Below are 27,809 nucleotides of genomic sequence, written 5' to 3'. Positions count from 1 at the left end.
GGGCTCAATTGATCCTCCCACCTCAACCTCCCAGAGTGCTGGGATTACAGGCATGAACCTTTCTTTTTTTTAAACAATAATGCCCAAGGTGTCTGGGCTGCCAGGCAGGGCTTCTGCTGTCCTGGAGCCACCTCTCTCTCTTACGTCTCTGTCCTGTCCTGGACTATTTTGGGCGCAGTGACTGGCAGATCATCCTTACCACACTCCGTGCTTATGGTGAAGGACAAGCCTTGGCAAGCCACCTCTTCCACGTCATCCTCTCATTCCATGTCCACTCCTGCCTCCCCTCCAGCACACAGACCTCAGACCTTCCCTGTGGCCCTGGACTCGACCTGCCGTACACCACACTGTTCAGCACACGTTTTGCACAGAGGGGCAGATAGTAAATATTTTTGGCTTTGCAGGCTTTGCAGACAGACTTCCTCTGTCGGGGTGACTCAACCTGCTATTGTAGTACAGGGCTGACACATGCAAATGGCAGGGGCCAGGTGCCAATAAAACTTTATTTATAGACATTGAGAAAAAAATTTTTTTTGAGACAGGGTCTCGCTTTGTCACCTAGGCTGGAGTGCAGTGGCCCGATCATAGCTCACTGCAGCCTCAACCTCTTGGGCTGAAGCAGTCCTCCTGTCTCAGCCTCCTGTGTAGCCCCAGCTACACCATGTCCAGCTAATTTTTAATTTTTTTTCTGAGACAGCTCTCGCTCTGTCACCCAGGCTGCAGTGCAGTTGTGCAATTTTGGCTCACTGCAAGCTCTGTCTCCTGGGTTCAAGCGATTCTCCTGCCTTGGCCTCCCAAGTAGCTGGGATTACAGGCATGCGCCACTATGCCTGGCTGATTTTTATATTTTCAGTAGTGACAGGGTTTTGCCCTTTTGGCCAGGCTGGTCTCGAACTCCTGACCTCAGGTAATCTGCCCCCTTCGGCCACCCAAAGTGCTGGGATTACAGGCATGAATCACCGCACCTGGCCTGACAGGATCTTAAACAGAACACAGTAGACACCAACAGTTAAAAAAACAGGACCCAGTTTAATATTAAGCTGCAGCGAGGTTACAGAGGCACCTTGGGGCTCAGTCCCTGAGCTCTGGGACACCCAACTGGGAGTGGGGCCTCCATTCTCCAACGTACAGACCTCCCGCTTAGGGAAACAGTCACACAATGTCCGGCTGGGACGCCGCAGGCCTGGCTGTTCTGTGGCCGCATCCGCGTCCGGGTCCCTGTGGCCTGGCTGGGCAAGCCGAGGAGGGGGCTGATTCCTGGGAGCGGTTCAGCAGCGAGTTCTGAATATCTTCCAGGACTTCACGGAAGAGCTCCTCTCGGGACTTCGTGCCGTCTAGGTAGACTGAAATCAGAAAGGCCGCGGTCAGGGCCGCCAGGAGGAAGGGGGCCAGAGCACAGGGGGAGGAGTGGACGGTTGGGTCGGGAGCAAGGAGACCTGCAGAGTCGGGCTGCTGGAATCCGTTTCCTGGACCAACAGCAAGAAGGGACCGGGCGTGGCGGCTTACACCTGTAATCCTAGCACTTTGGGAGGCCAAGGCAGGCAGATCACAAGGTCAGGGGTTCAAGACCAGCCTGGCCAAAATGGCGAAACCCCATGTCTACTAAAAATACAAAAATTAGCTGGGTGTGGTGGCGCACACCTGTAATCCCAGCTATGTGGGAGGCTGAGGCAGGAGAATGGCTTGAACCTGGGAGGCAAGGTTGCAGTGAGCCAAGATCGCGCCACTGCACTCCAGCCTGGGTGACGGAGCGAGACCCTGTCTTGGAAAAAAAAAGATGGAGAGGGACTGGGCTCAGGGTCCTCCCCAGGGCAAGGCCTGGTCATGCTCAGGGGCTTACCCACTTCCACACCGTCGGCCTCCATCTCCTGCCTATACTTCTGGTACATGGGCCACACGTGGCCGTCGAAGAGGCCGGGGGGATCAGGGACGGTGTAGTTGCGGGTACTGCAGAGGGAGAAGGCAAGGATGGCTTAGAGCACAGAAGGGTGATGCCAAGAATATATCCCTGGGGTGGGGGGGACCTGAAAGCTGTCACAGTCAGGGACAGAACCTCTGAGCAAGGGGACCCTCGGTCAGAAGTCCTGGGCTGCAGGCTCCAACCTCCAGCATGTTCCCCCTACAGGCCCAGGAAATGCTCTGGACAGGGTTGGGGTGGGCCGTGCTATTCAGGCCTCGGGCTCTGGGCGCCTGGCACAGAGCTCTAGCCAGCTAAGTGCCCGGTGCCTGTGGCTTTGGGATGTGGCCTGTGTCTAGTGGTGTTTTCTTCTTTTTTGTTTTTTTTGAGACAGAGTCTCGTTCTGTTGCCCAGGCTGGAGTGCAGTAGCCTGATCTTGGCTCACTGCAACCTCCGCCTCGTGGGTTCAAGCCATTCTCTTGCCTCAGCCTCCTGAGTAGGTGGGATTACAGGCACCCGCCAATATGCCGGGCTAATTTTTAAATTTTTAGTAGAGACGGGGTTTCACTATGTTGGCCAGGCTGGTCTCAAACTCCTGACTTCAGGTGATCCGCCCACCTCGGCCTCCCAAAGTGCTGGGATTACAGGCGTGAGCCATCGTGCCTGGCCGCCCCCCTTTTTTTTTTTGAGACAGAGTCTCCCTCTGCTACCCAGGCTGAAGTGCAGTGACCCAATCTCAGCTCTGCCTCCCGGGTTCAAGCGATTCTCCTGCCTCAGCCTCCTGAGTAGCTGGGATTACAGGTGCCCACCACCATGCCCAGCTAAGTTTTGTATTTTTAGTAGAGACAGGGTTTCACCATGTTGGCCAGGCTGGTCTCGAACCCCTGACCTCAGGTGATCCGCCAGCCTCAGCCTCCGGAAGTGCTGAGATTACAGCCTGGAGCTACCGCGCCTGGCCCCTAGTGGCATTTTCTAAGTTACTGCTGGTCCCACCTGGGAATTCAAGACAGGGCCCTCGGGAGCCCACCACACCCCAGACACCAAGCGCACCTTCTCCTCCACTTGCACTCTTCATACGGGACGGTCAGGAAGTACCGGCGGCTGTACAAGTCCACCAGGGGCCTGGGAGGGGCGGGGGAGACACGGTCAGCACCTGTGAGCTTTCCTTCAACTGCGGTCAAAATGTCCAGCCCCCTAGCCTTGGCTCTCAGAGGGTGGCGAGGGCAAGGGGTGGTCTGGGCCGGTGAGTTTAGGGGTCAGGGAGGGAAGCTGAATTGACCAACATCCCTGCAGCTGCCCCCCACAAAATTGAATCATGCCTCTTCTCCAACTTGGACGGGCATACAGAGACAGAATGTCTTGCTCAGGGCCACACAGTGAGGCTGGAGGGCGCAGCCTAGGTTACTGGTCTGCCCGAGAAGGCTGAGGTTCCAGAAGAAAGACTCAGTTTCCCCAAGAAGGGTGGCTGTTTACCGCAGACTTGAGTTTTTTAATTTAACTTTGTTTTTGAGACGGAGTCTCTCTCTGTCGCCCAGGCTGGAGTGCAGTGGCGCTGTCTCAGCTCACTGCAACCTCCACCTCCCAGGTTCAAGTGATTCTCCTGCCTCAGCCTCCTAGGTAGCTGGGATTACAGGTGCCCGCCACCACGCCCAGCTAATTTTTTGTATTTTTAGTAGAGACGGGGTTTCACCATGTTGACCAGGCTGGTCTAGAACTCCTGACCTCAGGTGATCGATCCACCTTGGCCTCCCAAAGTGCTGGCATTACAGGCGTGAGCCACCACACCAGGCTCCAGGCTTGGGTTGATCCCAGCTGTGCCCCCAACTCCTGACTTCTCATGGTGGCTCTGCTCCTGGGTCTCCTGCCTATTAAAATCGAGATGTGAGCCAGGCGTGGTGGCTCACGCCTGTAATCCCGGTACTTTTGGAGGCCGGGGCGGGTGGATGGCTTGAGGTCAGGAGTTTGAGAACAGCCTGGTCCAACAGGGTGAAACCCCATCTCTACTAAAAATACAAAAATTAGCCAGGTGTGGTGGCGCAGGCCTGTAATCCCAGATACTTGGGAGGCTGAGGCAGGAAAATTGCTTGGACTGGGAGGTGGAAGTTGCAGTGAGCCAAGATCTCACCACTGCACTCCAGCCTGGGCAACAAGAGCAAAACTCTGTTTCAAACAAACAAACAAGAGATGGCTATACCCGCCCAAGGAGGGCCATGCCTGGGACCAGAGCCTGCAGACGCTCACTTGTAGCTGTAGAGCAGGAAGCCTTCCAGGAGGAGGATGTGGGTGTCCGAGGCCTCTGGCTGGAGGCTGACTCCGTGGGCACGGGCAAACTTCTGTGGGCTGCTCAGCCAGGCCTGCACGGTGTCCAGCATGGCCTCCATGTCCAGGGACTCCAGCACTGGGGACAGGGGAGCAGGCATTGCGGGAGGGCGGACCCCGGGGGACAGTGGACGGGAGCAGGCATTGCGGGAGGGCGGACCCCGGGGGACAGTGGACGGGAGCAGGCATTGCGGGAGGGCGGACCCCGGGGGACAGTGGACGGGAGCAGGCATTGCGGGAGGGCGGACCCCGGGAGACAGTGGGGCTTGGAGGTGATGCAGGGGCTGCCATTGTCCTTACCGTCCCACTGTTTGAAGCCGTCTTCCCCAACTGCTATTTGGTCTTGGGGCTGAAACAGAGGAGCCTGAATCTCAGGCCCAGTGCCCAGTCCTGGCTAACCCCTGCCCTGGGTGATGGAGTCTTACGGGGTCCCTCGCTGGAGCTGCTGCTGACAGGGTCCGAGGTCCCTGAGGGGTGGGGGCTCTGGCTGACCCTCACATTCTCCCCAGACCATCAATCACCTCATTAGCCCTCACCCCCACCCACGCAGCGAGCTGGGCTCAGAGTCCATTTTGCAGATGGGAAAGGGGAAGTGGGGAGGATAAAGGGTGTTAGCCCAGAAAGCCACAGCCGGCTGGTCCTGTTGAGGAATGGTGATTTTCCCGTCCGTCTAATCGGGGTCCCCACTGTAGGGATGTCCAGTGGGAATGGGCTGGGTACGAAACAGGTGCTCAGGAAATGGGAACACGACACCCATCCCTAGCTCTCCTGGCCCAGTTTATCCCAGAGACCCCGGGAGGGGTCAGGCAGGGAGCAGAGCCGGTGCCCAGCCCACATGGGCACTGGGCAGCGGAGGGCGGGGCTGGCCGGGGCCTGGCTGCCCGCCCTGTGTCCCCTCCCGGCTCCACCTCCCTGGGCGAGGGCGGGCACCTTGAAGAAGTCATCCTGGTGGATCACGCAGCAGTTGGGCAGGGCTCTGAGCAGGCTGTTGGTCAGCGTGGTCTTGCCGCCGTTGGTCATGCTGGGGAGAGATCGTGTGCGTGAGACTGCCTGGGCACCCCCTAGAAGGTCAGGGTGCTCAGAAAGGGGCCTGAGGTATAGCCTGGGCTCCCCGGGGCCTGTCCAAGTCTCAGGGTCTTCCTGCAAATGAGCTCCCAGGATTTCTCTTTATCTTTTTTGTTTTTTTTTTTGAGACCATGTCTCGCTCTGTTGCCCAGGCTGGAGTACAGTGGTGTGATCTCAGCTCATTGCAACCTCCGCCTCCCAGGTTCAAGCGATTCTCTTGCCTCAGCCTCCCAAGTAGCTGGGACTGCAGGTGCACGTTGCCACACCCGGCTAATTTTTGTATTTTTAGCAGAGACGGGGTTTCTTTCTTTCTTTTTTTTTTTCCCTGAGACGGAGTCTTACTCTGTTGCCAAGGCCGGAGTACAGTGGTATGATCTCGGCTCACTGCAACCTCTGTCTCCTAGGTTCAAGCAATTATTTTGCCTCAGCCTCCCAAGTAGCTGGGATTACAGGCGTGTACCACCACGCCCAGCTAATTTTTGTGTTTTTAGTAGAGACGGGGTTTTGTCATGTTGGCCAGGCTAGTCTCGAACTCCTAACCTCAGGTGATCTGCCCGCCTTGGCCTCCCAAAGTGTTGGAATTACAGGTGTGAGCCACCGCACCCGGCAAGATGGGGTTTCACTATGTTGGCCAGGCTGGTCTCGAACTCCCGACCTCAGGAGATCTGGCATCCTCAGCCTCCCAAAGTGCTGGGATTATAGGCATGAGCCACCATGCCTGGCAATTTTTCTTTTTTTTCTTTTTCTATTTTTTTTTTAGAGACAGAGTTTCACTCTGTTGTCCAGGCTGGAGTGCAGTGGCACCATTGTAGCTCACTGCAGCCTTGAACTCCTGGGCTCAGGTGATCCTCCCATCTCAGCCTCCCTAGTAGCTGGGACTACAGGCGCCTGCCACCACACCCGGGGAATTTTTTATTCTTTGTGGAGATGGGGTCTCGCCATGTTGCCCAGGCTGATCTCAAACTCCTGGGCTCAAGTGATCCTCCCACCTCTGCCTCCCAAAGTTCTGGGATTATAGGTGTGAGCCACCACACCCAGTCCTAGGATTAGACTTAAATATAAAACACAAAACTGTAAAACTGTAGTGAAGACAGAACATTTGTGTTCACGGAGGCTTTCTGGGCAAAGAAAAGAGGCAGAAAGCACAAACACACAAACGCTAATGTACACAGACGTGGCGTGCACCCAGAATATTCTATGTCCTCCTCTGATGTGTGGGCTCATGTCATCCTTACCAAAACACAGGAGGTGGGACCATTCACCTATTTTTTTTTTTTTTGAGTCAGCGTCTCACTGTGTTATCCAGGCTGGAGTGCAATGATGCGATCTCAGCTCACTGCAACTTCCGCCTCCTGGGTTCAAGAGAGTCTCCTGCTTCAGCCTCCCAAGTAGCTGGGATTGCAGGCAACCGCCACCACACCCAGCTAATTTTTGTGTTTTTAGTAGAGATGGGGTTTTGCCATGTCGGCCAGCCTGGTCTCGAACTCCTAACCTCAGATGATCCACCCACCTTGGCCTCCCAAAGTGCTGAGATTACAGGTGTGAACCACTGGGCCCAGCCCACCTATCTTTACAGATAAGGAAACTGAGGTCCATGCCTGATTTTGTCTCAGCAGGGCTTAAAAAAAAAATAAAACAGCACAGTGGCTTACGCCTCTAATGCCAGCACTTTGGGAGGCCAAGGCAGGAGGATCGCTTGAGCTCAGGACTAGGCTGGGCAACATAGTATGACCCCATCTTTACAAAAAATTAAAAACTAGCCAGTTGTGGTGGTGCATGCCTATAGTCCTAGCTACTCCAGAGGTTAAGATGGGAGGATCGCCTGAGCCTGGGAGTTCGAGGCTGCAGTGAGCTGTGATCACCCCACTGTAGTCCAGCCTGGGTGAGAGTGAAACCCTGTCTTTAAATAAATAAACAAATAACATAAACAATTTTAGGAAGGTGCGGTGGGTCATGCCTGTAATCTCAGCACTTTGGGAGGCCGAGGCAGGCAGATTACCTGACGTCAGGAGTTCGAGATCAGCCTGGCCAACCTGGTGAAGCCCCGTCTCTGGTAAAAATACAAAAATTAGCTGGGTGTGGTGGTGGGCACCTGTAATCCAAGCTACTAGGGAGGCTGAGGCAGGAGAATCACTTGAACTTGGGAGTCGGAGGTTGCAGTGAGCTGATACTGTGCCACTCTACTCCAACCTGGGTGACAGAGCAAGATTTTGTCTCAAAAAAAAAAAAAAAAGGAAAAGAAAAAGAAAAATGCCTGATGTTGGTAAGTGTGGTGACTCCTGCCTGTAATCCTAGAACTTCGGGAGGCTGAGGCAGGATGATTGCTTGAGCCCAGGAGTTTGAAACCAGCCTGGGCAACATAGCAAGACCCTGTCTCTACAAAAAATTCAAAAATTAGTTAGGCATAGTGGTGTTCACCTGTAGTCCCAGTTGTACAGGAGGCTGAGGCTGGAGGATTACTTGATCCCAGGAGTTTCAGACCAGCCTGGGTAACATAGTGAGACTCCCATCTCTATTATAAAATTTAAAAACCAATTTTTAAAATGTAAGCCCCCGGGTATTAATAATTTTTTTTTTTTTTTTTTTTTTTTTTTTTTTTTTTTTTTTTTTTTTTGAGACGGAGTCTCACTCTGTCGCCCAGGCTGGAGTGCAGTGGCCGGATCTCAGCTCACTGCAAGCTCCGCCTCCCGGGTTCACGCCATTCTCCTGCCTCAGCCACCCGAGTAGCTGGGACTACAGGTGCCCCCCACCACGCCCGGCTAATTTTTTGTATTTTTAGAAGAGACGGGGTTTCACCGCGTTAGCCAGGATGGTCTCGAGGTATTAATAATTTTTTAAATAAAAATTAATAAAAAGAAAGTGCTTCACATGAATCCAAGTTAACTTGTGCCCCGGGTGGGCTGTGACATTTGCATTTAATTTTGCTGAGTGCAAAATGAAAATTCAAGGCCTCTTATTTGAAAAATATTAGGGGGCCGTGCGCGGTGGCTCACGCCTGTAATCCCAGCACTTTGGGAGGCCGAGACGGGCGGATCACGAGGTCAGGAGATCGAGACCATCCTGGCTAGCACGGTGAAACTCCATCTCTACTAAAAAATACAAAAAACTAGCCAGGCGAGGTGGCGGGCGCCTGTAGTCCCAGCTACTCGGGAGGCTGAGGCAGGAGAATGGCATAAACCTGGGAGGCGGAGCTTGCAGTGAGCTGAGATCCGGCCACTGCACTCCAGCCTGGGCGACAGAGCGAGACTCCGTCTCAAAAAAAAAAAAAAAAAAAAAAAAAAAAAAAAAAAAAAAAAAAAAAAGAAAAATATTAGGGGCTGGGCACAGTGGCTCATGCCTGTAATCCCAGCACTTTGGGAGGCCAAGAGGGTTGGATCACTTGAGGTCAGGAGTTTGAGACCAGCCTGGCCAACATGGTGAAACCCCATCTCTACTAAAAACACAAATTTTAGACAGGTGTGTGGTGAACGCCTGTAATCCCAGCTACTCGGGAGGCTGAGGCAGGAGAATCGCTTGAACCCGGGAGGCGGAGGTTGCAGTGAGCCGAGATCACGCCACTGCACTCCGGCCTGGGCGAACAGAGCGAGACTCTGTCTCAAACAACAGCAGCAACAACAACCCCCCCACCAAAAAAAAAAAAAAAAAAAAAAAAAAACAACACTCCAAAAGCAAAAAATAGGAAATTCAAGAGGGAGGCCGGCCAGCATCAGACCAAGCTCCAGTCCCTTCCAAGGCGGGGGTATGAGCACCACAAAACCAGCCCTGCAGGTTACAGAGCGTTTTAATCTCCTCTAGCCTGAGGTCACCTGAGAGAGGCTCCAAAGGCACAGTCATGTGGAATGACGCTTTGAGGACCCCGCCCCACCTGGCTGCGTGTCAGTCCCCGATTTAGCCAGGACAGCCCCGAGGCCGGAGCAGGGTTCACCGGAGCTTTAGTTGATTTTCTATTCCTACCGATTTTTTTTTGAGACGCAGTCTCACTCTGTCGCCCAGGCTGGAGCGAAGTGGCATTATCTCGCCTCACTGCAACCTCCATCTCCCGGATTCAAGCAATTCTCTCACCTCAGCCTCCCCAGTAACTGGGATTATAGGCATGCACCACCGTGCCCGGCTAAGTTTTGTATTTGTAGTAGAGATGGGGTTTCACCATGTTGGCCAGGCTGTTCTCAAATTCCTGACCTCAGGTGATCCACCCACCTCAGCCTCCCAAAGTGCTAGGATTCCAGGCCTGAGCCACCGTGCCTGGTCTGAGTATAATTGGAAGGTGGCGGGAATCATTTCCATTTAAAAAACGAAATACGGGGCTCAGTGTCCAGCCCCCCTCCCCACTGGGGACACCGAGACCCCCCGAGCAGAAAATCCTCCCTGCACTCAGACCTCAGGCGGCGAGTCGGCGACCTCAGGCGCCGGGCATCCCTCCATTCATTCCCGGGCCTCCCCCTCTGCGCGCACAGGGGGCTCTGCTCCGCAGGGCCGCCCGCCAGGTCCCCCGGCGCTCACCCTCCGATGCCCACGATGAGCTTCATGCCGGCGCGGAGGGGCGGCGGGGACGACTTCCAAAGCAGCCCGGGCAGGGCACGACTACGCAGTGCGCTCCGGAGCGCGTCCCGGCTTCATTGAGAAAACCGGGGGCCTTTATAGGTCTCGGCAACCTGGAGGCCGCCCCGGGGGAGGTGGCCCGTGGGGGTGGGGCGGAGGCGCCGGCACCTGTTCCCGCCGCCGAATGGAAATAGCTTCAGGCTGCCTTTTGCCTAAATTAGTCAAGAGCTGGCCGGGCAGGGGGCTGCCTCTTCCCTCCTCCCACCTCCCTGCCCTCTCTCCACTCCCTCCTCCCCTCCCCTCCTCTCCCCTCCCCTCCCCTTCTTCCTCCCTCCTCCCTCCTCTGCACCTCCACCCCCCTTCCCTCCTCCTGGCCAGAGCTCAGATGAGCAACCCCACACTTTTCTCTCCCTAAAAATATCCCACTCTGTGTGTCCTGTGGCCTGACCCTGACATTAAGACTGGTTCTCCGGGCGTCAAGGAAGCGAACTCACCCACCCCCGCCCGCACAGCAGCCCTAGAAGCCGGGGCCCTGTGGGGAGCCTCCTTGTCCAACGAGGTCAAGGCCAAGGTGGGCTTCAGATCCTTAGCAGTGAATCACGAGATAGCCTTGCCCTGGTGACCGGGGGCGGGGGGGTGCTCAGCCACAAGATCTCAGCGTGACACCAGGCACCATTCATCCAGCACCTGCCGTGTGGCTGGAGTCCTTTGACTGGGGGCCGGCGGGGCGGGGAGGGGGGTAATGGGGAGGAATGACATTCTGTCGCTCCTCTCTTCTACTGGTAAAGGGAAAAAGCATTCTCTTATTTAATGTTTAATTTTTTTTTTTTTTTTAATTTGAGATGGGGCCGGGCGCCTGTAATCCCAGCACTTTGGGAGGCCGAGGCGGGCAGATCACGAGGTCAGGAGTTCGAGACCAGCCTGGCCAACATGGTGAAACCCCGTTTCTACTAAAAATACAAAAAAAATTAGGCCGTGCACAGTGACTCACGCCTGTAATCCCAGCACTTTGGGAGGCCGAGGCAGGCGGATCACGAGGTCAGGCGATCGAGACCATCCTGGCTAACATGGTGAAACCCCGTCTCTACTAAAAATACAAAAAATTAGCCGGGTGTGGTGGCGGGCGCTTGTAGTACCAGCTACTTGAGAGGCTGAGGCAGGAGAATGTTGTGAACCCGGAAGGCAGAGCTTGCAGTGAGCCGAGATCACGCCACTGCACTCCAGTCTGGGCGATAGAGCGAGACTCCGTCTCAAAAAAAAAAAATAAAATAAAATAAAAAATAAAAAATAAAAAAATAAATTTGAGATGGAGTTTTGTCCTGTCATCCAGGCTGGAGTGCAGTTGTGCCATCTCGGTTCACTGTAACCTCTGCCTCCCGGGTTCAAACGATTCTCCTGCCTCAACCTCCCGAGTAGCTAGGATTATAGGCGTGCACCACCACACCCAGATAATTTTTGTATTTTTAGTAGAGACAGGGTTTCACCATGTTGGCCAGGCTGATCTCGAACTCTTGACCTCAGTTGATCCACCTGCCTCAGGCCTCCCAAAGTGCTGGGATTACAGGTGTGAACCACCACGCCCGGCCAACATTTTTTAATTTTTTAATTTTTTTTTTTTTTTGAGATGGAGTCTTGGTCTGTCGCCCAGGCTGGGGTGCAGTGGCACAATCTCAGCTCACTGCAACCTCCACCTCCTGGGTTCACGCCATTCTCCTCCCTCAGCCTCCCAAGTAGCTGGGACTATAGGCGCTCGCCACTGCGCCCGGCTAATTTTTTGTATTCTTTAGTAGAGATGGGGTTTCACTGTGTTAGCCAGGCTGGTCTCGATCTCCTGACCTCAGTTGATCCGCCTGCCTCAGGCCTCCCAAAGTGCTGGGATTGCAGGTGTGAGCCACCACGTCCGGCCTACATTTTTTAGTTTTTTGAGACAGGGTCTCACTCTGTGGCCCAAGCTGGAGTGTGGTGATGTGATCACGGCTCACTGCAGCCTCAACCTCTCAGACTGGAGCTATCTTTCTGCTTCAGCCTCCCGAGCAGCTGAGACGACTGGTTCGCACCACCACACCTAACTTTTTAATTTTTTGTAGAGATGGGGTCTTGCTGTGTTGCCCAGGTTGGTCTTGAACTCCTGGCCTCAAGTGATGATTCCTCCGCCTCGGCCTCCCAAAGTGCTGGGATTATAGGCATGGGATGCCTCTCCCAGCCAGAAAATAATTTTTCTGATGCTTCTTTTTTTTTTTTTTTTTTTTTTTTTTGAGACAGAGTCTTGCTCTGTCGCCTAGGCTGAAGTGCAGTGGTGCGATCTCGGCTCACTGCAAGCTCCTCCTCCCAGGTTCACTACATTCTCCTGCCTCAGCCTCCCGAGTAGCTGGGACTACAGGCGCCCGCCACCACGCCCAGCTAATTTTTTTTGTATTTTTAGTAGAGACGGGGTTTCACTGTGTTAGCCAGGATGGTCTCGATCTCCTGACCTCATGATCTGCCCGTCTCAGCCTCCCAAAGTGCTGGGATTACAGGAGTGAGCCACCGCGCCCGGCCTCTGATGCTTCTTAAAACAGTAAGGCTGACTTTATTGAGGGGGGTGGGGGACTACTACCATGGGGCTTTGTAGTATGGGAGGGAGATTGGATTCAATCTTCTCCCCTTCCACCAATGCAAGGAAAAGTGGAGAATTGTAGCCCAGGAGCAGGGGGTGATCAGAGGATGGGAAGTGACTAGGAAGGTGGGGTGACAGGACGGCCAGGTGTGTATGCCTGTATGCAGTAAGAGATCAATACACCACAGAGAGAGAGAATTTTTAAGAGATGAGATCTTGTAACATTACCTAGGCCTGTCTCGAACTCCTGGCCTCAAGTGATCCTTCCTCCTCAGCCTCCCAAAGTGTTGGAATGACAGCCTTAAGGCACCATGCCCGACCAGTGATGTATTTTATGAGTCCTGTTAACAAAATTGTGAGCCTGGGCTTCAAGAGCTCTTGCAAAATGGACTGGAAATCTTGGGGTATTCATGAGGAAAGCTCAGAAAAGCAGTCCCTCAGCCACAGGATCTGTGGCAGTGTGGCAGGGTGGCTGTGTTTGTGGCCTGAGCTCCTCCAGGTGCTCAGATAGACACCCAGGAAAGCCCGGCTCCTGGGCTTCACCTCTGGCCCAGTTTCGGTGGCAAGCAGTTCCTGGCAGCCTCTTGGTGGGTCACGTGGCCTGGGGCCTCAGGTGACAGTGACATGCCCAGATAAAGGCCCTGGCAGGGCACCTCTGGGAGGCCTCCCTGTGGCAGCCCACCCCGGCAGGAAGGAGAGGGAGGTGTCACAGGAGCTACAAATGCCTGCCAGTCCCCAAGCAATCTCAGATCCCAGGGTATTGATTAGCAACGTCACTGCCACACGGCGTGTGATCCCATTTACATGAAGTGCCCAGGACATGCCAATCCACAGGGACAGGAAGGGGAGGCGTGGGTGCCAGGGGCTGGGGGAGGTGGGTGGGGATGACTGTGGCTGCTGGGGACGGATTTGCTTTTGGGGTAATGGAATGTTCTGGAATTTGATAGAGGCGGTATTTGCAAAACTTTGTGAAGGTACTGAGTACTGCAGAATGTACTCTTAAAAATGGTTAATTTTGGCTGTGTGCGGTGGCTCATGCCTGTAATCCCAGCACTTTGGGAGGCCGAGGTGGGCGGATCACGAGGTCCGGAGGTGGAGACCATCCTGGCTAACACGGTGAAACCCCGTCTCTGCTGAAAATACAAAAAAAAAAAAATTAGCCGAGCGTGGTGGTGGGCGCCTGTAGTCCCAGCTACTCGGGAGGCTGAGGCAGGAGAAAGGCATGAACCTGGGAGGCGGAGCTTGCAGTGAGCTGAGATCGCGCCACTGCACTCCAGCTTGGGTGACAGAGCGAGACTCTGTCTCTCAAAAAAAAAAAAAAAAAAAGATGAATTTTATGTTAAGTGACTCTCACCTTGATTTATTAAAAAAGTGGCCGGGCGCGGTGGCTCAAGCCTGTAATCCCAGCACTTTGGGAGGCCGAGACGGGCGGATCACGAGGTCAGGAGATCGAGACCATTCTGGCTAACACGGTGAAACCCCGTCTCTACTAAAAAATACAAAAAACTAGCCGGGCGAGGTGGTGGGCGCCTGTAGTCCCGGCTACTCGGGAGGCTGAGGCAGGAGAATGGCGTAAAAACCCAGGAGGCGAAGCTTGCAGTGAGCTGAGATCCGGCCACTGCACTCCAGCCTGGGCGACAGAGCGAGACTCCGTCTCAAAAAAAAAAAAAAAAAAAAAAGTGTATGCCGTGGCTCACTACTGTAATCCCAGCACTTTAGGAGGCCAAGGTGGGAGGATCGCTTGAGACCAGGAGCAGGAGTTCAAGACCAGTCTGGGCAACCTTGTGAGACCTCCGCCTCCTTGCCCCCCACCGTCTCCACCCAAAAATAAAAACTATTAGCTGGGTGTGGTGGTGTGCTTCTGTAGTACCAGCTACTTGGGAGGCTGAGGCAGGAGGATCCATCCCTTGAGCCCAGGAAGTCGAGGCTGCGGCGAGCTGTGATTGCACCACTTCACTCTAGCCTGGGCAACAGAGGAAAACCCTGATTTAAAAAAAAAAAAAATGCGGCCGGGCGCGGTGGCTCAAGCCTGTAATCCCAGCACTTTGGGAGGCCGAGGCGGGCGGATCACAAGGTCAGGAGATCGAGACCACAGTGAAACCCCGTCTCTACTAAAAATACAAAAAAATTAGCCGGGCGCGGTGGCGGGCGCCTGTAGTCCCAGCTACTCAGGAGGCGGAGGCAGGAGAATGGCAGGAACCCGGGAGGCGGAGCTTGCAGTGAGCCGAGATCGCGCCACTGCACTCCAGCCTGGGCAACAGCGTGAGACTCCGTCTCAAAAAAAAAAAAAAAAAAAAAAAAAAAAAAAATGCTGGGCACAATAGCTCACACCTGTAATCCTAGCACTTTGGGAAGCCAAAGTGGGAGAACCATTTGAGGACAGGAGTTCGAGACCAGCCTGGCCAACATGGCGAAACCCTGTCTCTACTTAATACAAAAATTAGCCAGGCATGGTGGCAGGCATCTGTAATCCCAGCTACTCGGGAGGCTGAGGCAAGAGAATTGCTTGAACCTAGGAGGCAGAGGTTGCAATGAGCTGAAATTGTGCTACTGCGCTCCAGCCTGGGTGACAGAGTGAGACTCAAAAAAAAAAAAAAGTAGTAATGATAATAAAAAGAAAGTGACCAAACGATGAAGGCTTTAATTTAGTCTTGGGTTTTTCTGAAACACTGGTGACAGCTGATCCTGCCCTCGGACCCCTCTCTGGCTGCCCCAGCTCTGCCTGCCCCAGGCCTTGGTCCCCATGGGTCACTCTGCTGGGGACATCCCTCCTCCTGCTGGCTTGGCTGACAGCTGCTTGTGTGTTGGTTCTCTGATCAGAAAGGTCCCTTCCTCCTGGTTCCCAGGAAGGCCCCATGTCCCTGGGTTGAGCCCGCCCCTTGGGCTGGGAGTGGCGTGAGGGACTGGACCCCCCGTGCCCCGAAATGCATGAAGGAGTGAGGTTTCCTTCTCTGTTTTTTTGGTGGGGGGTTCGGAGTCTCTGTTGCCCAGGCTGGAGTGCAGTGGCACCATCTCTGCTCACTGAAACCTCCGCCCCCCCGGGTTCAAGCGATTCTCCTGGCTCAGCCTCCTGAGTAGCTGGGATTACAGACACGCACCACCATGCCCGGCTAATTTTAGTATTTTTAGTAGAGATGGGGTTTCGCCACGCTGTCCAGGCTGGCCTCAAACTCCTGACCTCAAGTGATCCACCTGCCTCGGCCTTCCAAAGTGCTGGGATTACAGGCGTGAGCCACCGAGCCTGGCTGTGAATGAAATGTTCAAGAAACCTCTCAGGGTTATCAGAGACTCCGTGCAGTGGGATAAAGGAGGGGGCTGTCACCTCCAAACTGGGAGTGGCTCCCCAGGATCCCAGCACCAGCTCCACCCTCTTTATCCCCTCCATCCACCCACGAAGACCCCACCTTTTCCCCTAAACGGCACCTGCTGACATAAACACCTCTCCCAAGCCAGCCCCTCCAGGAAGGGCCCCTGGTCTGACGTCACAGGACAGAGGGTGATATGCCCAGGTGGCCTCACACCTGCCAGTTCTCTCCATCCACCCAGTGGGACATTGTGCGGTGGCCATGTCATACCCACCTTGATGTCTGTGTCACCAGCAGGTCTCAAAGTCCCAGGCATGGACGATGGTGCAACTCCTCTTGCACCTGGAGCTGGAGGTCCAACTCCACCCCTTTGAGAAGCACGGTCCCCCAGTTCTCTGCAGCCGTCAGAGGGCCACAGGTACCCCCAGCTGTGGGATGGGGTGACTGTAGCTATAGGGCTCAGGATCAGGCGTCAGAACCCTCACTCACTGCCCGTGTGACCCTGGGGGAGCCATGTCATCGTTTTGTGCCTCAGTTTCCCTCTCAGTAACATGGCAACTGTACTAGGTTGGCAGAGGCTATTATTATTATTATTATTATTATTATTATAATTATTTTGAGACCGAGTCTCACTCTTTCGCCCAGGCTGGAGTGCAGTGGTGCCTTCTCAGCTCACTGCAGCCTCTGCCTCCTGGGTTCAGGTGATTCTCCTGCCTCAGCCTCCCGAGTAGCTTGGACTACAGGCGCCCGCCACCGCGACTGGCTAATTTTTGTATTTTTGGTAGAGACGAGTGTTTCACCATGTTGACCAGGCTGGTCTGGAACTCCTGACCTCAGGTGATCCTCCTGCCTCCGCCTCCCAATGTGCTGGGATTACAGGCATGAGCCACTGGGCCCTGCCTGTTACTAGTATTGAAAAGGAACAAACCTCCCTTCTCAGTGATAATTTCTTTATTCCACATAAAAATCCCCCCAAAGCTCACGCAGACAACGCCTTAACCTCACGACCATCATCAATCATAATGATCATTTCTGTTCTGAAAAACCGCAAAACTCATCGTTCGAAGGATGGGCGTGCTGGCCAGGACTTTGGGGGAGGGCTTATGATTGACGCATCCCACGTGTCACCAGAGGGAAACCCAGCGTCCTTTTACGAGGAGGGGTAGGGGTCCATCACATTTTAGCCAAAACCACACCCCCCACCCTGATACCAATCCATCTCAAAGCCCATCTGTGGGTGGTGCAGTTTGCAGCCCAGCTGGGAACGGTGGGCCTGGCTGTTCCACCTCGGCATGCCTGCCGACAGCTGGCCTCGCCGGGGGTCTCTTTTGCTCGGGAGGGTCCGCTGGGGCTGAGTTGGGGTCTTCAGTTTCGCCTGCCTGTTGTCTGTGACTGCTGGTGATCCAAAGGGGCGTGGGTGAACCACGGCATGACGGGCGGTACCCCCCGGAGGTTCTGGTGGGGGCAGAATGTTCAGCCGGCAGGCACCTTCTGGGTCAGGTCGAGCCTCACTTGTCACTTGGCTGCTGCTGTAGACACTCAATTATTCGGTGTCCGATTGGGTGGAACGAGTTCTTTCCTGTCCCTGTCTCCTGTCTGTGACTTGGAAGCGGCCCCCCTCCACCCTGCAGTCTTCCACGAAGATTAAGGCCCAGGAGTTCTTGTCACTGTCGGGTTAGAACGATTCATGCTGGAGCCATGTGCCTTTGGTCACCGGGGACACATCGTGGCAGCTGGGCCCGGCTGGCATCTCTCTACTGGAGCCTCTCTCCTCAGGGCAGTCTGATAAGCAGGCTTCTGTCTTTTTTTTTTGAGTCAGAGTCTCGCTCTGTCTCCTAGGCTGGAATACAGTGGCACAATCTGGGCTCACTGCAAGTTCCGCCTCCCGGGTTCCAGCGATTCTCCTGCCTCAGCCTCCCGAGTAGCTGGGATTACAGGCACCTGCCACCACACCCAGCTAATTTTTGTGTTTTTAGGAGAGACGGGGTTTCACCATGTTGGCCAAGCTGGTCTCGAACTCCTGACCTCAGGTGATCTGCTTGAGTTGGTCTCCCAAAGTGCTGGGATTATAGGCGTGAGCCACGATGCCTGGCCACTTCTGTTATCTTGTGTTGGCTTTGGCAGTGGCACCATTCACTGGGGTGGGAATTCGGGACAGGGTCTCGCTCTGTCACCCACGCTGGAGTGCAGTGACTTGATCTCGGCTCACTGCAGCCTCCACCTCCTGTGCTCAAGCAATCCTCCCGCCTTAGCCTCCCAAGTAGCTGGGATGACAGGTGCACTCCAACATATCCAGCTAATTTTGATTTTTTTTTTTTTTTGTAGCCATGGGGTCTTGCTCTACTGCCCAGGCTGGTCTCCCAAACTGCTGGGTAACGGATGTGAGCCACCGCACCTGGCTGAGTTTGGGACCTGAGCCATGCACGGATCTCAGTTCTGCAGGGCCGGCTCCAGAGCCTGGAACTTGGGCAGATTCTCAGAACACCTTTTATAAAAGGAGGTGCCCTGAGCGGGCGCAGGGGAGAGGCAGGCCCAGGGCAGCAGGGTCTGCTGGAGAGCAGTGGGGAGAGGCCCATCCATCAGCCTCTGCTTCTCAGGCTCCACGTGACACAGCTGGTTCCAGGACACGATTTTTTTTTTCTTTTTCTTTTTTTTCGTTTTTGAGATGGAATCTTGTTCTGTCGCCCAGGCTGGAGTGCAGTGGCTTGATCTCAGCTCACTGCAACCTCCACCTACCGGGTTCAAGTGATTCTCCTGCCTCAGCCTCCCAAGTAGCTGAGATTGCAGGCATGCGCCACCACGCCTGGCTAATTTTTGTGTTTTTAGTAGAGACGGGGTTTCACCATGTTGGCCAGGCTGGTCTCAAACTCCTGACCTCAAATGATCCACCCACCTCGGCCTCCCAAAGTGCTCGGATGACAGGTGTGAGCCCCTGCACCCGGCCGAGATTTGACATTTGGGAAACAAATGTTAAAACCCTACCACGTCCCTAAATGTCCCAGCCTCCCCAGGGCAATGCTGAGACCCAGAAGTGTCCCATCACAGCCGGGGACTCCACGGGAACCTGCAGGCCTAAGCCCGCTCAGAAACCCCACCTTCCTCATGGCAGAAGCTGCTGGGTTTTGGGGGCGGGGCTTGCGCAGGACCCCGTCCCACAGGGCACATTTTTCTGTACCGCTGCCCCTCAGCACTAAGCACCACCAGTTCCCTGCCATCGTTGTTGGAATAGCCCAGAATGCACTTCCTTGCTGTCTCAGGTCGAGATGCACTGGACGCTTTCACTGAGGCTCGGTCAATTGTGGGTCTGGTTGGCCCAGCCTGGACAGCACTTGCTGAGAGGCCAACCACAGAGCCAGGAAGAAGGGCCTGGAGAATGTGCCCGCTCTACTCGCTCTCTGCTCAGGTTGATAGACATGAAGACATTTACGATTAGGGGGAACTTCGTGAGCAACTCTCTGCAAACACTGTCCATTCTTTGCTTTTTATTTTGAGACAGAGTTTTGCTCTTCTTGCCCAGGCTAGAGTGCAGCAGCGTGATCTCGGCTCACTGCAACCTCCGCCTCCCGGGTTCAAGCAATTCTCCTGCCTCAGCCTCCCAAGTAGCTGGGATTACAGGCGTGCACCATCATGCCCAGCTAATTTTTGTATTTTTTTTTAGAGACGGGGTTTCCCCATGTTGACCAGACTGGTCTCGAACTCCTGACCTCAGGTGATCCATCCACCTCAGCCTCCCAGAGTGCTGGGATTACAGGCATGAGCCACTGTGCCCTGACTAGTTTTTTGTTTTTTTTTGTTTTTTTTTTGAGACAGAGTCTTGCTCTGTCACCCAGGCTGGAGTGCAGTGGCACGATCTTGGCTCACTGCAACCTCTGCCTCTCAGGTTTAAGTGATTCTCGTGCCTTAGCCTCCCAAGTAGCTGAGATTACAGACACCTGCCACCATGCCTGGCTAATTTTTGTATTTTTAGTAGAGATGAGGTTTCACCATGTTGGCCAGGCTGGTCTCGAACTCTTGACTTCAGGGGATCCGCCCACCTCGACCTCCCAAAGTGCCAGGATTACAGGCGTGAGTCATCGTGCCCGGCCTAGCCTTTTCTTAAATGCTTCCAGAGACAGGGAGCTCACTGCTTCTAGAGTCCATCTGACCAGTGACCGGCATTTGGACCACATTAGAAAAGTCTGTCTTCTTTTTCCAAGGGAAATTTGCCTCCCGAACAAGAACCCGCTGGATACCCTGTATCTTCCTTTTGCTAGGTCTATTTCAGAGCCAGCTTCTGAGCCTCTGCTGTTCCAACCCAGAACAGCGTTGGCGTGTCCCAGCCTGATGCCGGGTTGGGGGAGCAGTGAGGTCCACATATCTCATTCCTTGGTGGGAGGTATTGACTGGGTTTGCCCTGTGGCTTGGCATCTGAGTTAAAGGGGCTTGAGAATGTTCTAGATTACCGGGGTGTCGTTTTGCAATCAGAGGACAAGGATGGTTGGCAGCAGCTCTTCTTGTGCAATGGGCTCTGATCCATTCAAAGGAGCTGGGTGTCATTATGAGCGAGAAGGGGGCGGGTCAAATGAAAAACCACGGGTGTGAATTTTGGACGTAAGGTCGGAGGCCAGGAGGTACCTCAGGACGTGGCCCTCCTGGGGGGTTGAGCTTCTAGGTCCGGGGCCGCGTTCTGGGGGGAAAGGCACAGGAAAGGACGCAGACCCAGCCGGGGTGGTGGTGGGCGTCTGTGGCTCCAACCCAGAGCGGGTGACAAGCAAGAGAAGGGTCTTGAATCTTGTATCCAGCTCTGACCACGGCGGCTGCGAGCAGAAGCGGAGGCCACCGACGCCACACGGGCCACCCCCTGTGCTTCTTGCCTTCGTCGGCTGAGAGTTTGTGAGTGTGGAAGGGTGAGGGGCTCAGAGCTGGGCCCTTTTCTGGAACGCACGAATACTGCATCGTTAAAAAAAAATACAATGTTTTCAAGCAGCTGAAAAGGATGCTGGGTTTCAGAGATGAACGGAGGGGCTGGCACCCTTGGAAGACTGGGACTCAGGATGAGGCAGGATGAGATCTGGGGCCAGTGGGCGTCTGACAGAGGTTTCCTGGCATCTGGAATCTTCTTTCATGTCCTTCGTTATGCTCACGTCGCCTCAGGACATGCTAGGGAGGGAAAGACACAGGCCAAGTTATTACTGTTAATGTTAAAAGTGCAAAGTGCTCTCTTCCACATGTATGTAATCCAAAATAATGACCCCAACGCCATGGGTGAGCTCCCAGCAGCAAGAGTGGCACATGACCTTCAGGGCCTGGCTCCTGCCATGCACTTTCTAAGTGTGGCTCTGAGGGCCTCCTTCCTGGTACCTCAGCAGAACAGGCCCTGGAGACTGGCACCCTCAATCAGCCCGGAGGGAGGTTTCAACCCACCTACCCATTCACTCATCCATCCAACCAACCATCCAACCACCCACACATCTATCCATCCATCCATCCATCCATCCATCCATCCATCCATCCATCCATCCATCCACACACTCACCCACCCATCCATTCATCCATCTGCCCACCCATCCAGCCACTCACTCCTCCATCCATCCACCCGTCCACTCACACATCCAACCATCCATCTGCCAACCCATCCAGCCACTCACTCCTCCATCCATCTACCCGTCCACTCACACATCCAACCATCCATCCATCCACCCACCCATCCAACCATCCATCCATCCACCCACCCATCCATTCATCCATCTGTACACCCATCCAGCCACTCAATCATCCATCCAACCACTCACTCATCCATCCATCCATCCATCCATCCATGCATCCATCCATCCACCCACCCATCCACTCATCCATCTATCCAACCATCCATCCATCCATCCACCCACCCACCCATCCATTCATCCATTTGTGCACCCATCCAGCCACTCAATCATCCATCCATCCACCCATCCACCCACCCACCCACACATCCATCCATCCACCCACCCATCCACTCATCCATCTATCCAACCATCCATCCATTCATCCATCCACCCACTCATCCATCCATCCATCCACTCATCCATCCATTCATCCAACCATCCATTCATCCATCCACCCACTCATCCATCCATCCATCCATCCATCCATCCACTCATCCATCCATCCATCCATTCACCCACCCACCCACTGACTCATCCATCTATCCATCCACCCATCCATCCAACCAACCATACATCTATCCACTCATCCATCCATCCATCCATCAATCCATCCATCCATCCACTCATCCATCCATCCATCCACCCACCCACCCATCCATTCATCCATCTGCCCACCCATCCCGCCACTCATCCACCCACCCACCCACTCACCCATCCAACTATCCATCCATCCATCCACCCACCCACTCATCCATCTATCCATCCACCCAACCATACAGCCACCCACATATCTATCCACTCATCCATCCTTCCATCTAACCATCCATCCATTCATCCATCCTTCCATCCATCCATCCATCCATTCATCCATCCATCCGTCCACCCACCCACCCATCCATTCATCCATCTGCCCACCCATCCAGCCACTCAGTCATCCATCCACCCACCCACCCACTCAACCATCCATCTATCCATCCATCCGGCCATCCATCCATCCATCCATCCACACACCCACCCACTCATCCATTCATCCATCTACCCACCCATCCAGCCACTCACTCGTCCATCTATCCATCCATCCATCCACCCACCCATTCATCTACCAACCATTCATCCAACCAACCATTCATCTACCCATTTACCCATCCATCTGCCTACCCATCCATGTATCCATCAATCCATCTTTCCATCCCTCCACCCATCCATTCATCCACCCATCCATCCACAGAATCAACCTCCACGCATCCATCCATCCATCCATCCACTCATTCATTCATCTATCCATCATCATCCATCCATCCTTCCATTCACCCACTCATCCATCCATTTATCCATCTGTCCACTCATCCATCCATCCATCCATCCATCCACCTATCCATTCATCCATTCATCTATTGCTTCTTAAAATTCCTTCGTTTGTGTTTTTAATCTTTTAAAACATGCTTATTATATCTTCTCCACCTAAGGATCTCCAGACAGGATCTAATTCTTCTGTTTGTTTTCTCTGCTATCTTTTGCTCCTGTGGATGATTTCCTTGTGTTTCCTGTCTGTATATGTGAACTCATCTCCAGAGAGCCTGGGTTGAGGTGGTCTTTTCAGAAATGCATTGAGAACTTGCTTTTACTCAGTGCCCCTGAAGCAGCACTGTTCTAAGGCCCTTTTTGATGCTTATTTCTTAGCTTGGAGCTTCCTGGGTCACATGGATAGTAAGGCATAGAGATTTATAGATTTGTATAAAACTCTGTGGTCGGCTGAGCACAGTGGCTCATGCCTGTAATCCCAGCACTTTGGGAGGCCGAGGCGGGAGGATCACGACGAGGTCAGGAGATCGAGATCATCCTGGCTAACATGGTGAAACTCCGTTGCTACTAAAAAATACAAAAAATTAGCTGGGTGTAGTGGCGGATGCCTGTAGTCCCAGTTACTTGGGAAGCCGAGGCAGGAGAATGGAGTGAACTCGGAAGGCAGAGCTTGCAGTGAGCCAAGATCGCATGACCACACTCCAGCCTGGATGACAGAGTGAGACTCCGTCGCAACAACAACAACAACAACAACAACAACAACAACAACAACACAACTGTATGGTCAAGGATAAATCCCACACATTTTAAAGAAAAGTTTGGTCCTTCCCTGGCTCCTGTGAGTAACCTCTAAACTCTTAGAGCATCCTGCCTGGAGTGTCTATGTGGGTCATGCCAGATAGTCTATGCTAACTGATATGGTTGGGCTGTGTCCTCACCCAAATCTCATCTTGAATTGTAGTTCCTGTAACCCCACTTGTGGTGGGAGGTACTCAGTGGGAGGTAACTGAGCCATGGGGGCGGTTACCCCCATGCTATTCTCGTGATAGTGAGTTCTCACAAGATCTGATGGTTTTGTAAGGGGCTTTCCCCCTTTGCTCAGCACTTCTCTCTCCTGCTGTGCAGTGAAGAGGTGCCTCCCGCCAGGATTGTAAATTTCCTGGGGCCTCCCCAGCCATGCAGAACTGTGAGTTAATTATACCTCTTTTCTTTATAAATTACCTAGTCTCGGGTATTTCTTCATAGCAGCAAGAGAACGGACTAATACACTCACAACGTGACTTAGGGTGGAAACTTGGGCCGTGTGGCATCAGCTCGATCTGTGCAGGGGCTGGAGGTTAAGAACAGCCATGCAGAAGTCAGCCAGGTGTATGTAGTTGACTCTTAATGAACACCCTGGCCACTAAGGCTTGGGTCAGCTTCTCTAATTGGCAGCACTTTGTGTGTTTTGCCACACATCCCTGCTGGGAGAAATAAAGGATGTCCACACAACCCCACTGGGAGAGGACACTTGGAGGCTTCCACCCGATCTCTCCTGGATCCTGCCCTATGCACCTCTTCCTTTTGTTGATGTATATATTTTTTGAAACGGAGTCTCGCTCTGTTGCCCAGGCTGGAATGCAATGGTGCAGTCTCAGCTCACTGCAACCTCTGCCTCCCAGGTTCAAGCGATTCTCTTGCCTCAGCCTCCTGAGTAGCTGGGACTCCAGGTGTGTGCCACCACGCCCAGCTAATTTTGTATTTTTAGTAGAGATGGGGTTTTACCCCGTTTGGCCAGGCTGGTCTTGAACTCCTGATTTCAAGTGATCCACCTGCCTTAGCCTCCCAAAGTGCTGGGATTACAGGCATGAACCACCATGCCCGGCTTTTTGCTGATTTTTAACTGTACTGTAATAAACCATTCCACTGTGATAAACCATAACCGTGAGTATGACAGCTTTACCGAGCTCTGTGAGTCCCTCTGGCAAACCATTGCATCTGAGGGTCTTGGAAACTAACACACAGGGAGGCTTTCTTTTCTTTCCTTTTTTTTTTTTTTTTTTCCTTTTTTGAGACAAAGTCTAACTCTATTGCCCAGGCTGTGGAGTGCAGTGGTACAATCTTGGCTCACCTGGCTAATTTTTGTATTTTTTGTAGGGATGGGGTCTTGCCATCTTGCCCGGGCTGGTCTTGAACTCCTGATCTCAAATGATCCGCCTGCCTCGGCCTCCCAAAGTGCTGGGATTACAGGCGTGAGCCACTGCGCCCGGCCACAGGGAGGCTTTTCTTGGCATCCAGAACCAAGTGGAGAATCGGAGGCACAGTGTGGACCGTCTGCCCTTTTGTGGCATCATATCCTGGGCTTCGGGGAGCCTGGCTCTGTGTGGGTTTTTCCTTGAGGGCCGCTCCACTGCATAACTCTGGGGCCTCATTTGCATCCTGGTCTGGGTAATGGCGCCCCCTGGAGTTGTGCAAGGACGGCCTGACTGGTTAAGGGAGCCACTACCTCCCTGCCTCCCCAGTGCCGTATCCCCCACTCCCAATAAGTCATGGGGCAGTTTTCCTGGGATTAGGCTCCCTGCCTGCTTTATATTCGCTGGCAGCTGATTCGATTTTCTGTCCCTCTGGAGAACTCTGACTAATACAGGTCCATGCAGGACGTTCTGAAAACAGCACAAAGACCACCCTGCGTGACACCCACCTTGTTTCCTGATCTTCTGTGACCAGAGCAGACCTGTGGAGAAGAGACGGAGACTGGGCATTATTTGCTTATTTGGGAGCCTGGGCATTTTCCATTTTTTTTTTTAACTTGATTTTTTTTTTTTTTTTTTTAAGATAACAGGGTCTTGGCTGGGTGCAGTGGCTCATATCTGTAATCCCAGCACTTTGGGAGGCTGAGGCGGGCGGATCACTCGAGGTCAGGAGTTCGACACCAGCCTGGCCAACATGGTAAAACCCTGTCTCTACTAAAAATACAAAAAGTAGATGGGCATGGTGGCGGGTGCCTGTAATCCCGGCTACTCGGGAGACTGAGGCAGGAGAATCACTTGAACCCAGGAGGTGGAGGTTGCAGTGAGCCGAGATCGCACCATTGCACTCCAGCCCCTGGGCGACAAGAGTGAAAATCTGTCTTAAAAAAGAAAAAAAAAAAAAAGAGATACAGGGTCTTGTGATGTTGCCCAGGCTGGAGTGCAATCATAGCTTGCTGTAGCCTTGAACTCCTGGGCTCTAGCCATCTGCCTGCCTCACCCTTCTGAGTAGCTGGGACTATAGGTGTACATCACCACACCTCGATATTTATTTTTTTAATTAATTTGTTTATTTATTTATGAGATGGAGTCTTGCTCTGTCGCCAGGCTGGAGTGCAGTGGTATGATCTAGGCTCACTGCAAGCTCCGCTTCCCGGGTTCAAGTGATTCTCCTGCCTCAGCCTTCCGGGTAGCTGGGACTATAGGCGTGAGCCACGACACCCAGCTAATTTTTGTATTTTTAGAAGAGATGGGGTTTCACCGTGTTAGCCAGGATGGTCTCGATCTCTTGACCTTGTGATCCTCCCGCCTCGGCCTCCCAAAATACTGGGATTACAGGCATAAGCCACTGCGCCCGCCTGATAATTTTTATTTTTAATTAATTAATTAATTAATTATATTTATTTTATTTTTTTTGAGACGGAGTCTCACTCTGTTGCCCAGGCTGGAGTGCAGTGGCCGGATCTCAGCTCACTGCAAGCTCCGCCTCCTGTGTTTATGCCATTCTCCTGCCTCAGCCTCCCAAGTAGCTGGGACTACAGGTGTCCGCCACCTCGCCCGGCTAGTTTTTTATATTTTTTAGTAGAGACGCGGTTTCACCGTGTTAGCCAGGATGGTCTCAATTGCCTGATCTCATGATCCGCCCGACTCAGCCTCCCAAAGTGCTGGGATTACAGGCTTGAGCCACTGCGCCCGGCCTTATTTATTTTTTTGAGATGGAGTCTCACTTTGTCACTGAGTGCAGTGGTGCTATCTCGGCTCACTGCAACCTCTGTCTCCTGGATTCAAGTGAATCTCCTGCCTCAGCCTCCCAAGTAGCTGGGATTACAGACACCCACCACCACACCCAGCTAATTTTTGTATTTTTAGTAGAGATGAGGTTTCACCATGCTGGCCAGGCTGGTCTCGAACTCCTGACCTCATGTGATCCGCCTGCCTTGGCCTTCCAAAGTGCTGGGATTACAGGTGTGAGCCACCACGCCCAGCCACTTAGTTCCATTTTCTGTCCCTGAACAAGGACCCGCCTCCTACTTAGCCTCCCCCAAGGGACTAGGCAGCCTCCCGTGACTGTCAGCTCTCTGCCCATAGTCCCCTGCACACGTACCTGTTTTCCACTGGTGCCACCTCTGGCTTCTCTTCAGATCTGGGCATCACAAACTCCGGCTGGGGCCTCGCGCTGTGGACAGAGAGAACGAGGTGATGAGGGTGACCAGCCTGGCCAGGCCAAGGGGCTCTCGGCTAGTACTGGCCTCTCTGATTTTCCTGTCCCTGGGACCTGTTTTCCGAACCAGTGAGACGTTCCCCACCTTTGCTATTTGAGAAAACTTCTGGGACCAAGACTCTGTCTTATTTGCCTCTGTTTCCCTTCAAAGCTGACATCGGATCTAGCATGATAAAGGCTGTTTTTTTTTGCTTTGAAACAGGGTCTTGCTCTGTTGCCCAGGCTGTAGTGCAATGGTACAATCATGGCTCACTGCAGCCTCCACTTCCTGGGCTCAAGCAGTCCTCCCAATTCAGTCTTCCTACAAGTAGCTGAACTACAGGCGCATGCCACCACACCTGGCTAATTTTTATTTATTTATTTTTTTTGAGACAGAGTCTTGCTCTGTCACCCACGCTGGAGTGCCATGGCACGATCTCGGCTCACTGCAACCTCCGCCGCCGGGTTCAAGTTCTTCTCCTGTCTCAGCCTCCCAAGTAGCTGGGATTTCAGGCACGCACCACCACGCCTGGCTAATTTTTGTATTTTTGGTAGAGATGGGGTTATTCCATGTTGCCCAGGCTGGTCTCCAACTCCTGCCCTCACATGATCCTCCTGCCTCAGCCTCCCAAAGTGCTGGGATTACAGCCTCCCAAAGGGCTGGGTGAGCCACTGAGGCCGTCCTGACTTTTATGCTTTATGGAGGGTGAAGTCTGTGCTCAACCTTTTTTTGC

The 27,809-nt window shown here is 53.4% G+C and overlaps 2 protein-coding genes across 4 annotated transcripts in view; both read right to left on the bottom strand.

The window, feature by feature from the left end:
- Window positions 1-1,009: 1,009 nt before the first annotated feature.
- On the bottom strand, window positions 1,010-10,022 carry LOC105485408 (nicotinamide riboside kinase 2). Of its 3 annotated transcripts, none has more exons than XM_071085999.1 (7): window positions 9,782-10,022; window positions 5,147-5,237; window positions 4,517-4,565; window positions 4,139-4,295; window positions 2,948-3,019; window positions 1,841-1,947; window positions 1,010-1,343 (listed from the first exon to the last, which is right to left on the bottom strand). In XM_071085999.1, the coding sequence occupies exons 1-7, from the start codon at window positions 9,805-9,807 to the stop codon at window positions 1,153-1,155; spliced, it is 693 nt and encodes a 230-aa protein (XP_070942100.1). In that variant the 5' UTR covers window positions 9,808-10,022; the 3' UTR covers window positions 1,010-1,152. The 3 variants fall into 3 exon arrangements, with proteins under 3 accessions (XP_070942100.1, XP_070942099.1, XP_070942101.1); XM_071085998.1 differs by having other exon boundaries at window positions 4,139-4,311; window positions 4,518-4,565; window positions 9,782-9,906; XM_071086000.1 differs by lacking the exon at window positions 1,841-1,947 and having other exon boundaries at window positions 9,782-9,902.
- A 10,638-nt stretch (window positions 10,023-20,660) lies between these two features.
- The window catches only part of LOC105485415 (ATCAY kinesin light chain interacting caytaxin), a 41,421-nt gene continuing 34,272 nt past the window's right edge, over window positions 20,661-27,809 (bottom strand). Inside the window, exons 11-13 of the mRNA XM_011747771.3 lie at window positions 26,980-27,051; window positions 25,328-25,360; window positions 20,661-20,860 (exon numbers count right to left, since the gene is read on the bottom strand). Coding sequence (XP_011746073.3) covers window positions 20,851-20,860; window positions 25,328-25,360; window positions 26,980-27,051 — 115 coding nt within the window. The 3' untranslated portion in view covers window positions 20,661-20,850. The remainder of the gene's footprint in view (window positions 20,861-25,327; window positions 25,361-26,979; window positions 27,052-27,809) is intronic.

The sequence above is a fragment of the Macaca nemestrina genome, chromosome 20 (assembly GCF_043159975.1).
Source record: "Macaca nemestrina isolate mMacNem1 chromosome 20, mMacNem.hap1, whole genome shotgun sequence".
Taxonomy (NCBI): Eukaryota; Metazoa; Chordata; class Mammalia; order Primates; family Cercopithecidae; genus Macaca; species Macaca nemestrina.
This window is presented reverse-complemented; position numbering and strand designations above follow the sequence as displayed.

Excerpts from the sequence above, each read along its gene's own strand:
- LOC105485408 (XM_071085998.1), bottom strand. The coding sequence starts at position 9,807 with ATGAAGCTCATCGTGGGCATCGGAGG. Across the intron at positions 1,948-2,947 it reads GAGTGCAAGTGGAGGAGAAG|TACCCGCAACTACACCGTCC; the intron begins GTGCGCTTGGTG and ends CTCCCTCTGCAG. Across the intron at positions 1,344-1,840 it reads GGCCGACGGTGTGGAAGTGG|TCTACCTAGACGGCACGAAG; the intron begins GTAAGCCCCTGA and ends TTCTGATTTCAG.